Source organism: Gymnoscopelus microlampas, assembly GCF_963454915.1.
Source record: "Gymnoscopelus microlampas genome assembly, chromosome: 5".
NCBI lineage: Eukaryota > Metazoa > Chordata > Actinopteri > Myctophiformes > Myctophidae > Gymnoscopelus > Gymnoscopelus microlampas.
Genome location: NC_139942.1, coordinates 27,130,900 through 27,144,227, shown reverse-complemented (window position 1 = coordinate 27,144,227; position 13,328 = coordinate 27,130,900). Strand labels below are relative to the sequence as shown.

Genomic DNA, 13,328 nt, shown 5'->3' with positions numbered 1-13,328 from the left:
AGTTATCATATGTCTAAAATGTATACAAATCTTTTGAAAATAGCAGTTCTACAAGCTCACAGTGCATTACAAAGCAACGCGTTATGAGCTTGTAGATCGGCTATTTTCAAATAGCCAACGTTTAAATAGGGCTGAAGTGGTTAATGTATGTTTTGTAATAATAATCAAAATCTACAAAGTAACTAGTAAGTAAAGTTTTCAAATAATTACAGTGGAGTAAAAGTTGACTATTTGCCTCTGAGGTGTAGTGGAGTAAAAGTATTGAAAATTGGAAATACTCCAGTAAAGTCAAAATACCTCAAAACTGAGTACACTAAGTACAGTATTGAGTAAATGCACTTAGGTTACTTTACACCACTGGTTTTAGCTCAGGGAGCTAAATACAGATTAAGTTAACAAAGGATTGTAATGAAGGCTAGACGTGTAGCCTATTTGGTAACGGATTTTCCCTTGAGACATATAATATAATACTAAGGTGACATAACCATCATGGTATCCTCCTATTGGATTTCCTTGTCTTTGCAGGTAAGAACAAAGCCCGATTATACTTTGTCGTGCGACGGTGTTGTGTTGTGAGTTTGCAAATCTATTTTCGGCGTGTGTGACACAGTTGTACAGAGTATTTATTTTAAGTTCAAAGGCCAGCCCACATGAGACCTTGTTGATATGCAGATATTATTTAAAATTATAGACACAAATGTAATTCCATAACAAAAGCACAAACAATGAATAACAATACCCATTTGTCTAAAGTCTTGTTTTATTGTGCCATAAAGTTATGAACTTTGCTCGTGTATTCATTCAAGTTGTAGATGCCTATCTGTGAAGAACACTTACATTGGAAATACATTGGAATGAATGAAGGCAGACATAGGCTATATCTTCATTACATGATTTAAAATGTACTTTCAGTAGGATCAGTACTATTCAAGACAAATAACATGTCCATTTGAAAATATGATGAAGATGGTCAGAAAACAGATGTTTCCCTTTTATCAACTCTTTATCAAATCACCAAAAAAGAAAGAAAGAAAGAAAAGAACATTTATCATGGTATGTGTTGGGAATATGTGCTATCAATCACAAATAACATTCAGCAATCTTTAAACAAACATTGCATTTTCAGTGTGCAAAGAAATTTCTACAGGCCTTAGTCAGTATACAATCTTTGCCGTGACAGGGCAAAAGTTCAGTTCTGTTTCATGCCACATGAGAATTCTTGTAATTTAGTTGCTGGGACTAGCCTATGTCTAGACAGCTTCCCCAAGCTCCCACTGTGGCATTATCAACACCCAAATAATTTTGTTAGCTGTAGGACATTGAGGAAAATGAATGTAATGTGATTTCAACAAAAGTGAATTACTACTGAAAAAGAGAGCATTGTACTTTGTCCTCTTCTTAATTATGGATGGATGGAGGTCTGCGGACACACACACACACTGACAATAAAACAGGACATTTTTGGCCTTTTTGTTGCAAATGCCCTCACTGTAAAAATAGCAGCAGTTAAGGCGAAAGACTGTTCCCCATGGATACAATTATACCTGAGTACCTAGTACAATACCATGTAATGTTAAATCTACAAATCATTTCAGCAAAAAAAGAAAGAAAAAAAGATTATGGAATATTACACAATGTTGCTAAAAGCTTTTTAGTTTTAAACATTTTAAAATGGAACATTGTGAAATGCTAAATGCTAATAATTGAGTTGCTGCACACACTTAACGAGAAAAAGCACTCTTGCTTTTTCGTTTTTGTAACTTTTTCAAAAGTTACAAAACAAATCTAGTCACTATCCATATGCAACTAAGACAGTTCATTAAAATAATCAACACAATTTTCTCAGTGAGTAATAATAGTAAGAAGTCCAATATCTCATCCCATAATACAGGGATATAACAAACCATCAGGGAGCTGCCTGTGGGTCCATTATTATGGTATTTGTGCTATAAACCACTGGTAAAGGACACGTTGGTCTCTTTGCTGATACTGTCTTTCACCTCCCCAGGCAGGGTGTCAAAGAGGTGGTCCTCTACAACCAGGCAGTTTTTGCGGAGCAGGCGGCAGTTGCCCAGCTGGGCAGGCAGTCGGTCCAGGCAGTTCCCCCTTAGCTCCAGCTGGTTGAGCTGGACCAGTTGGCCCACATTCTCCGGCAGCACGGTGAGTCCGTTGTTCCCAAGACAAAGAACCTTGAGCTTGTTGCACCTGAACAGATGCTTGGGCAGCACCTCCAGCTTATTGGAGTTGATGGCAAGGTGCTGAAGGTTGTGGAGGAGACCTACGTCTGGCGGGAGTACTGTGATGGAGTTGTGGCCCACATCCAGGTGTCGGAGTTTGGGCAGGGTAAACAGGGCCGGGGGCAGGGTCTCTAGCTTGTTGTGAGAGAGGTGGAGTGATTCCAGAGACTTCACCTGGCCAATGGAGGCTGGAATGGTGATGATTTTATTGTGCCATAATTTGAGGGTGGTTAGCCTTTTAAGGTGCTGGAAGCTGATGACCTCCTCTATGGTTCGAATGTTGTTGGATTTTAGGTCAAGTTCCTGTAGGTTGGTCAAGCTGAAAATAGCATGTGGTATCCTCTCCAGCTCACAGTTGTGCAGCTCCAGTTCTGCAAGATTTGTCATCTTTTTCAGACTATTTAATACCAATAGTTTTGTTCCATCGTTGTGCACCACAAGTTTTATTAGGTGTGGAGACAGCTCAGTGATGTTTGTGGGCATTTTTGTGAGGTTACTCTTCAGGTATAATGTCTTTAAACGTCTCAAATCTCGCATGGATTCAAGGCCAATCATTTTGTTGTTTTCTGAGCTCAAGTTCCCCATTAAGTTAAGCTCCCTCAAGCTCTTCAGCAAATACACCCAGGTTGGAATCTCTGCCACATCAGTGAACTTGACATAAAGGCAGCGGAGATTGTCACGGAGGAAAGTAAAGGCCGTTTGCTCCACTTTGGCTGGGCAGTGACAGAGGTGAAGTTCCTGTAGGCTTGTCATTTGAGAAACCTTTGCAGTGAACCTCACCTCAGGAATCAGCTCCAGTTTGAGCACTTCCAGGTCAGTGAGGTCAAACACTGCATTGGGCAGCCCAGAGAGCATGAAGAGGTGCAGCTCCTGTTGGTCCTGCGTGTTTCGGCTCACCAGCTGCCTCAGCTTCTCAAAGGTCCACTCGTGATTGAGGCTGATTTCCCTCAGCTTGTTCTCACTGACCTCTGACAAGAAGACGCCAAAGCGTTTCGAGTACAGCTGGTCATACTGGTCAACCATGTGTAAGAGGAATGCAAAGTCATTCTTGACATCCGGAATGTCACTGAAGCTGCTTTCTTCCCTGACCTTCTCGAAAGAGTACTCCTTAAGGGGCCGCCTGAACAGCCAGAACAGAGAGTACAAGCACACCATTCCGTAGATCATTATCAGAGCCATGTAGCTGAGGAGAAGCTTTCGCAGCATGAAAGCCATGTTGTGAGTGCAGAAGAACTGTCTATAACCTGTCAGGTGTTTTATATCGGGCTCACAGACGTGTTTGAATTCAATGGCAGCCATGAAGGTCGAAGTGTAGGACAAAATCAAGATGAATTTGACCGTTTTGACAATAGTCTGGGCTACGTAGAGCTTATAAATGAAATCACTGTCCTCCACGTGTGCACGGAATTTCCTCACTTTCTCAAATAACGCTTTGGCCTGCTCTCCGTCTTTTTTGTCAAGGATGGTCATACTACTTGGAACCTCACCAATTGGCTTATCTGCTGAGAACTTAACCCCACTGTTTCCCAACATGGGTGTAGATGAGTTGGCATTGGTGCCATCTTCTTTCCCCTCTAATGAGATTTGTTTTGGTGCAGAGGAGGTGCCAGTTAACCTCTGTTTGTTCTCCTCATTGTCCTCGCAGGCCGTCTCAGACAAGGCCTTTGTCGTCCAAGGAGACTCAAAGCATCGACCCAGAATTGAAACAAAGTGCTCAATCTTTGAGCTTGTTTTGGGGTATTTGAACCAAAAATTACTACTGACCATGAGCACAAGGGTATGGATGAGGGTGAGGTATGGAAAGTACTTGGAATACCAGGGCAAGGCAACATGGTAACACATTTGGTTGACAAAGATATACTGCTGATAGTCCAGGTTGGTGCTGATCCCTGTAGGCTGAGGTTGCCCAATATATTTTTGTGCCTTCGCGGTGTGCTGGTGTGTGACATGGATCTCGTGCACGGCACTGTCTGGTAAGTCTTTAGAGGCCAGCGGGGCAGTGGGAACCACAGTTGTCCTAGAGACTGCAGACGAAGCAGCCTCTTTTGGACTCTGTGTTGTGTAAGAGCCCGGCTCCGATGTGGATGACTCCTCCTCCAGACAGGGAAGGCATGCCACCTGGTCCTTGGTAATCTGCATGGTCATGGCAAAGATGGCCAGCATGAGCATGATGATCCCCAAGTAGTCCATGAAGACATCCCACCATGGCTTCAGGATGCGGTACGTGGGCTGGATGTCGTTCAGGGATGCAACCTCGGTGAGAGTAAACATCACTGCAATGCACAGGAAACAATGAATCATGTGAGTTAGATGAGACTTGAGAACCGGAGAAGGAAAAATATTTAGATTAGTGAAAACATATCCACTTAAATGGTAATGCATGATTTTCTGTTTAAAGTCCAAATACAGATAGCACAGTCTATAAAGGTTTACTGCCCTGAGAATCATGTGTCATACATGAAAGGAAACCCCCCAAATAACACTCAAAATGAGTTACTCTTCAGACCAGCTGTACCATAAAGCCCAGAGGTGCAAATTTGTGAGCAACAGTTCTGTGGATTAAATCCCTGGCAAACTGGTGAAATCCGGGCAGATGAATTGAATTAAGACAAGTGCCACTCTTCCCTTCCCTCAAAATTTTAGAGGGAAGGGAAGAGTGGCACTTAAAATTGAAGTATTAGAGTCTAAAACTACCAATGATGTGTCCTTAAATAGCTTGTATAACCCTGATTGCTCCAGGGGAGCTGCTCGCCTAGGCCAGTGGATACAGTCAGTGTACAGCAACCAAGTGTGAATGTGGAACTGTGTAGGCGCACAGCAGGGTGTTAGTGAAGGAAAAAAAAAGACCTCAACCTACGCTGGATGTTAATTTAACTCATCCTCATGTGCTTCAATTATTTTCTTTCCGGGTCTTTTTCCAGCCCCATTTAATTATATAAAAACACTGAGCTGAGGCTCTGTGCAATCACTCTGATCCTCCTGACTTGTTTCAACATGTGGTTACTGCCTGGAATGGCTGGGAAACCTTTGATGTAAGCTAAGTCTACCAACTGTTATGAGTCACAGGAGTTTGGCACGCATGTGCTTCATTTAGTGAAGCAATGCAATGTGTGCCCTTTTGTTGCATGTGGCACTTCCTGTATTTTCGGTGTTGCTTATTATTGCATCCATTTATTTGTTTCTGAACCATCTTTCTCCCCCAACAACAATAAGCAAAGCAAGTAATAAAAAGAATATATAAAAACATAAATAAACCATGCCCTCTGGCTCCGGTCTGTCTGTAGTGCCTAAAGGAAGAATTACAAGACAACCATTGCCGAGCATCTAGCAAACGTGGGAAATTACTCCAATTACTCCAATTATCAATAGCTAAACCTTAGATGCATGGATCAGCACAGCAGTGTTTAGGCTACCCAACCCGGCGTTTTCTTAAATGTTTGGAATGGTTTAGACCGTGTGCTATTTCAACACCTGTTGTTCAGTATTATTCATTTAAAGTCTGACGGAGGGGGAAAAGTCTACCAAAGAACATCCAGGTCACAAAACTGAGCACACAGTGTACTACTGGCCACTTATTAATTGAGTCTCATCTGAGGGAGAGACATTGTCTATACGGGTACAGACAACACACACACACACACACGCACACACACGCACACACCACTGAGCCGGTTCAACAAAGAAATTAGTCGCAGACTGCCTTGCCATGTGGAAAATAGGCGACAGGCCCTTAACTATTCGGTACTAATAACATGTTAGGTAATTTGGAGTCACGTTACCACGAAATAGGAAAAAAAATCCCTAAATTGTCGGGTGAAACGAAACGCAACGACGAAGATATCTTGCGCACGAACTTATGTTGTTGTACAGGGTCAGGTGACTTACAGTAGGCTATTGTAACACGGAGCAGCGTAGCAGGGTAACACTGTCCCAGCATATGTCACACTGTGGCTTATATCAGTGTCTATGTAGTCACGAATCTCACGATGTAACATCATCGAGCAATATATACCACTAACTAGTAGTTAGTGTAGTTTGTAACTACTACTAATAAAAATGAATAAATAAAACCGTGGAATGGCAAAATAACAACCAAATGAGCATACTTACTGCTTATGTGACGTTATCTCAATCCAATTATTCTTTTCTGATGCTACTACATCCCAGTTTGTGTGCGCCTCTCGCTACCAATTCATGGGTCCATCATCGTTTAAAACCATGAAGGGCTGATGATCGGCAACAACGTCCCTCATACTGTCTGGAGACACACGACCCCGCCGTAGCTTGTCCGCGAGTTGCAGAATATGCGCAGATAGCCTGACCATACCCATGTAATTCGAAGAAAAGGGTGGTCCAACATGGAACCCGTAGTGAACGGTATTATGGACGCTTCTCATTGGAGGACGATGTCTTGACGCGGTGGGTGCTTATCTAAACCCTGAAAACTGTGAGTCTTCAACAGGGTTACAGACAACACGACATGACGCGCTGCTGTTATAATGTGAATGTGAACTAGTCCAACTGGCTCATTTGGCCCCTCTTGTCGCCCTTTGTGTTCATGGCGCGTTAATAAACTATAGAATCCCCTAATGGACCTGATCTGAACTGTTAATAACTTGCCTCTTAACAGGAATACATTGTCCCTGTCGCATCACGCACTGTAGTCTGTCTATGCCTATATTAAAATAATATAATACCTCCTCTCCTCCCCCCCACCCCACCCCCCTCTCTTTCTCTCTCTGTGTGTGCTTGCTATATTTCCAGCTTTGTCTGGATTTGGTTGCTGATGCACAGCGTCAGGAAGTGTCTCTTGAGTTCCAACCGGTAGGCTACAGGTTTCAACCGGTCCTGGCCAGATAATGTGAGAAGGAGAATGGGCTGCTGGCTGCTGGTACTCACAGTTCATGCTCACTCAACCCTTGTACTGTGTATGTGAGGAAGTGAGAGGAGAAGGAAAAAAGAAGGAAAGCCGTCATATATATGAGGGTGCTGTGTGATGCTTTGCCAGGCTGATAAGATCATACATGGACTTAGAGCTCATGTACAACCAACCACCCACATATATGACTGGGCTATCTCATTAAACTTTGATACAGCGCAACATTTTAATTGCACTTGGTGTGTTGTGTGTGTCAATAACAGGTCTGTGGGAGATCAAGTTAAGCAGGTTAAAACACAAAGTAGCCTGGTTTCCACTGTAGGGCTGGCCAACATTTTCTCATGACCTCGGTTATAATTCTCAAAACAGCTTTCTGTGATTCTCTTATATTGTGCTGTATCTTACATCGTACTGCCACTTAATTTGTCAGTCAGGCAGTATTTTCAGAGACTAAATAATGTTTGAGTTTATGCACTAGATTACACAAACATTTCAGTGGAACGTTCTTCATGAGCCTGTAGAAAATATGTTCATGGATAAGGCTCTGATGACAATGATTGTGTAACATTCTGCCCTGGTTCCAAACCTGCAGATGGTGTCAAGGCTGTCTCCTAGAGAGACATATGGCTTCTGTGGTGCTGGATGGGGGAACATGGTTGAGACACCATGATGGTGTGGTGGACAGAGAGGGGAAGGTGGTTTAAGGTAATGTCATTGACTCATTGGTGGTGTACCAGTCACACTGGTACAACCACATGGGGTTTCCTGCCTGTGTGGGGTGGAGCCAGCAATGGATAATTAAATTACATAGGGAAAATGAACCCAGATGTCCATGGCAACCAACTCAAATCTGTTTTCAGTTATTGGAATGCACAGTAAATTATTCAATGTAGCCCCCATCCTGTTTTCTAGAGAAACCACTGTGCATGATGATCACGCACACAAATAACAGGTGTCAGTTTATTACTCTGAAAGCAAAGAGAATTATTACTATTCTTTAAGAATGTGTTATTCACACTGGCCGGGAAAATCCTCACCTATCCAAGTCTGCACTTATCCAAACCCAAGCACACGTTGTTTCTATGGCAATTATTACCTGTAAGCATGCCAAGTCGATGATTCTCTATATGGTAAGCACTCTTATAGCGCTCAGTATGTTTGTTTGTGTCTGGATTCCCTGTAGTGAGGACGGTCTAAAGTGAAGACATAGGTTAAAGTAGGGAGCTAGGGACACAGTATAATACTCAGTGTTCATTTATCCATTTGTACAGTAAGTCAGAGAGTGAAATATAACCAAACTAAGTTACATTTGTACACTCTGAATTAACACTGAGGATTTTTTTGTTGTAAGTCAGAAGTTCGAAGCGCGACAGATATTTTGTGTGTGTGTATGAGGAAGTGAAAGTGAAAGGGTGTGCAATCTGTGCATATAGATGACACTACACTAAAGGTGTTCGCCACCATTTCCTTCCTATGCTTTGCTTTATATACTGAATAGTTCCCTGAAATGTATATTTACTTTTCAGTCAAAAGACAATGCAACATGCTATACAGCTTTGATCTGTCTTTCAAGATACAGATAACAACAATAGATATTGCCTAACCAAACTTAGCAATAGCACCACTGCTATTCACAGAAAATGTTTTTTTTATAACACCTTTAGAGTAGCTAAGTGAAACCTTAATTGTATAGGTCAATTGTAGGGAAACTCAATGGGCTTCTGTGTGTGTTCATGCCACACAAAAATAATAACCTGCTTCCGGTGTCACTGATTTGAAGTCCCATAATTACATTATGTAAGCCATAAAAAAATAGTATACATACAACATACAATAAAACACCCTTCCATATCCCATCACATGTATGAGTTCCCAATTTAGTTCCATGAAGTTCTATCTATGCTGTCAGAAACATTAAAGGGGTATTTCACTTTCAAACACTTCTGGGCTCATTTAACATCTACTCTGGCTTTTGTGTGCACCCCATGGACAAGTTTCTTGTTTCAATGTTTAGATATTTGATATTAATTTTATCAGACATGCCCCCTTCCTATATAAACCTGTTGTGACTTCAAACTCCATTTTAATGTTAATGTTAGACTCATTGAAAACACACATCCCTGGTTCTGGTGACTGATATTGTTGTTCTAATGCGTGAGGGGACATGTTTTTTCATTGTTTTATTAAAATAAAATGAAAAAAGTAGGCTAATTGGAAAAAAAAACACCCCCTCATGCTGCGCTTTAGAAGGTCAGTCGTGTGGTGCAGCCATCAGGACACGAGTAAGCTGCTGTGTTTAGAGATTATTACGATGTTACACTTTTCTCACCAATATGAGACGTTATTACATTATGCACTGTTATTACATTATCAGCGGCTATGTAAGGTTCTTAATGTAACATTATTACATGCAAAAATCTGTTATTACATCATGCACTCATGATATTACATTATAAGCTTATTACATTATGAGCTTTTATTACATTTAGTTTATTACATTATGAATCGTTATTACATTATGAGCCATTACATTATGAGCCATTATTACATTATGAGTTACATTATGACTCATGCAAAACCTTCAATATAACCATAAAAAGCCTTTTCCACACAAGCTATACAGCATTGTTTTTTCCGTTTTTTCTATTTCATTGATATAACTTGAAATGTTGTAGTCGGTTCGAGAGGGCAGCAGTTCCAGCAGAAAGCTCCAGACTTCCCTTTCCAGGCCAATATTAGCCATTTCATCCTGGGGGATCCAGCGGCGTTCCAAGGCCAGCGTGGAGATATAATCCCTCCCAATCTGGTCCTTGGTCTGCCCTGGGGACTCTTCCCAGTGGAACATGCCCAGAGGAGACTCAGGAGGCATCCATACTAGATACCCGAACCACCTTAGCTGGCTCCTTTCCGTGTGAAGAAGAATCGGATCCTTTCGAGAGAAAAACTCATTTCAGCCGCTTGTATCCGCGATCTTATACTTTCAGTCATGACCCACATTTCATGACCATAGGCATGAGTAGGTACAGCGACCACAATACTGCTCCAATTCTCCAGCTGATCCCCCGCTCCGTCCTCCCCTCACTCGTGAACAAGACCTTGAGATAATCCAGAGATAATGTGTACCAATTTGTGTGAGTTAATCTACTATCTTCTACTTTAAATCCAGAAATCTTTGTCTTGTCTGTGTCCCTTCATGACCAAATATGGTGCATCAAGATGATGTCATAGACTGGCCTCCAAGTACTTCAAGACACCCAGACATTATCACACTGCAATGGAAAGCCGAAGTGTTGCAAAGCGAAGCCGAGAAGATGGCGATAAATACTCAGTGTTGTTACCCACGTATAATGAACGTGAGAATCTGCCTTTGATCATGTGGCTTTTGGTGAAATATTTCGGTGAAGGTGGATATGACTACGAGATTATCGTAATCGATGACGGAAGCCCAGATGGGACCTTGGAGATAGCAGAGCAACTGCAACAGATCTATGGGAAGGACAGAATTATTCTTCGACCAAGAACATCAAAACTAGGCCTTGGCACTGCCTACATTCATGGCATGAAGCATGCCACAGGAAACTTCATCATCATCATGGACGCTGACCTGTCTCATCATCCTAAATTTATCCCAGAATTAATCAAGAAGCAGAAAGAAGGTAACTATGACCTGGTGTCTGGGACACGATACAAAGGCAATGGAGGTGTGTATGGCTGGGACCTGTGCAGAAAAATCATCAGCCGAGGAGCCAACTTTGTCACTCAAGTGCTTCTGAGACCTGGTGCTTCAGATGTCACTGGCAGCTTCAGGCTGTACAAAAATAAGGTGCTGGAGAGCCTGGTTGAGCAGTGTGTCTCCAAAGGCTATGTCTTCCACATGGAGATTATTGTCCGGGCGAGACAGCTCAACTACACCATCGGAGAGGTACCGATTTCCTTCGTGGATCGAGTTTACGGAGACTCCAAGCTGGGAGGGAATGAGATCATATCATTTTTGAAAGGGCTGCTCGTGCTCTTTGCAACGACATGAATCAGTATGTATGTATGTCTGTGTGTCCCAGACCGAACTAGTGTCATCAGACCGAACAACCTCAAACCCCTGTGACCCATATGACCCAGGCCGGGGGTGTGCAGTGCTGAAACACACAGTTTCAGAATTTCAGATGAAGCTACAGGTGAAAATGTACTTAATGGTCAGGGCAGCAGTGACCTATTTATCCAAACTCTCCCATATTGGTGCATCACAGCTTCACACTGCTTGGAACTTTGACGGTTACAGTTTATCTTTCCTCTGGTCTTGGTCTTTAGACCCGCAGATCCGTTGAGATTCATGGTTCATCTTGTGTACGAGATATACAGTAAGAGTAACATTATTTTGTTCATTGTAGCAGCAATAATAATAGTAATTTAATAATAAACACATACAACAACCGGGAGAATCGCCAAAAAAAAGAGCCGCTTTCCTTGTGGCCACATCTGAAACAGTGCATTGGTTGGGACTGCTATACAATCTTTAATTCTGCAAGCTTTACTGACACAATGTCCATTGTATATGTCTTGGATGGAAGGAAGTTCCACCCTCTGTGTGGAGTATCTCGTGGGAGTACATGGCAAAGGAGCGCCGGGACATGAGGTGCATGAATCATGGTATCGTCATGACGATCTTATAAAGGAAGTGGGATTCACTGGTCTGTGCCTTCCAAGAGAGCGCCAGTGTGGCTGCATCTTGTCTGACGTCGGCTGGGGTGATACCAACTGTTAGTCTGCTCATATTGTACTTAAATAAACTATTGTACTTAAATAAACATACTACATCAACTGATTACATGGGCAATGGTGTTATATGTTGTACCTAGCGTTGTTGATTTTTTTGCAGTGAGCCCCGTTGGAGCTGCTATGTCAAATGTTCAAACCAAGACCCCCGAGATGGGGCTCAGGGATTCACACCATTTGGAGCTGCCAATACTGGCACCTCAGATATTGCATGCTATACTCAGCAACAGCAATATGTGATTCTTTGAGCCTCATTGACATTTACATATAGGAAATGGATATCAGAGAGAGGGAGACAGAAGTGCAAATAGAAATGGAAACTGTGAGAAACAGAAGCAGAGATAGAGATTTGAAAATGACAACCATTTTGATTATTGCAGTCAAATCTACAGTATAGGGATCAGAATCTTAATACCATTTATTGCTTTATTGTTTAATTGTGCTAATTATTTGCATTGGGAATGTGATATGGGGATTCATGTGCCAATTTTCATTACACCATGGGTTCCCAGATTGCACCATGAGTGATGGGGGGATAATGCAGGACGCACCCCCTCCCTGAGTAGGCAAGTATTTGAGTTGGGTTTGTGCTAGGTAGGTTACAAAAACTGGCTGTGCTTTCAGAATTAACGGTTATTGAGTAATTGTGTGTCAACAAGTTATAAATTATGAAACCGTCTATGAAGGTTATATTGTACCCATTTAGACAGAATGTTTTTGAATTTAGCTCCACCTGCTGTTTTGATAAAACATTTGGCATGCCATGACTCCATTGTGACATTATTTTTTCAATGACACTATAGTAATGACATTAATGAAGGTTATAAAATTACACTGTTAGCCACCGTTTAAACTAGGTAGAGCCTTAATCTACCTATGAAATGTAGAATATAGCCTATACCACAGACTTCTATTCTATTTTTATTCTTTTGTATATATTTTTGTATGTGGTAGGCTACGAATTCATCCATCAAGTCAACATCAATGGAAGAGTCATAGTGAAAGGGGCGAACGTTTATGGGATAGACAATGGTAATAAATTAAGTAATTAAATAACCCTTTATTTGCCCCCGTTTCAATTTGAATAGTTCATGACATTGTTTGGATATTTCAAACAATGTCTTACTACAATTACTAGGTTAATTAATAATAAATATGCCACTTTCAATTAACCACTTTCAATCTAGCATGCCTATTTTGGGCATGTCATAGGCAGGAACAAAAGGGCTGCCCTTTGACAAGAAATGTAAATTTAAAAATGTATTGGGTGAACTATCCCTTTAAGAAAAAATAAATCACACCCTGTGTGAAGGAAGCGGTGCCTTTGATGAGCCCCGTATTGATGTTGTCATCAATATTTGTTTATGGGACAGACACACACCCGGACAAAGTCAGATATAGAGCGGTTGGCACTGCTAAAAAATAGTCTTTGCAAGCAAGAG

At 41.7% G+C, this 13,328-nt stretch overlaps 2 protein-coding genes across 2 annotated transcripts; one reads left to right on the top strand and one right to left on the bottom strand.

Moving 5' to 3' along the window:
- Positions 1-744: 744 nt before the first annotated feature.
- On the bottom strand, positions 745-6,720 carry lrrc8da (leucine rich repeat containing 8 VRAC subunit Da). Its single transcript, XM_084058517.1, has 2 exons — positions 6,348-6,720; positions 745-4,510 (listed from the first exon to the last, which is right to left on the bottom strand). Coding segments are annotated over exons 1-2 (2,565 nt in total). The 5' UTR covers positions 6,349-6,720; the 3' UTR covers positions 745-1,946.
- Positions 6,721-10,390: 3,670 nt separating this feature from the next.
- Positions 10,391-11,143, top strand: LOC311045011 (dolichol-phosphate mannosyltransferase subunit 1-like; the record flags this gene model as incomplete). Its single annotated transcript, XM_084056822.1, has 1 exon — positions 10,391-11,143. The coding sequence occupies one exon, from the start codon at positions 10,391-10,393 to the stop codon at positions 11,141-11,143; it is 753 nt and encodes a 250-aa protein (XP_083912948.1).
- Positions 11,144-13,328: the final 2,185 nt, after the last annotated feature.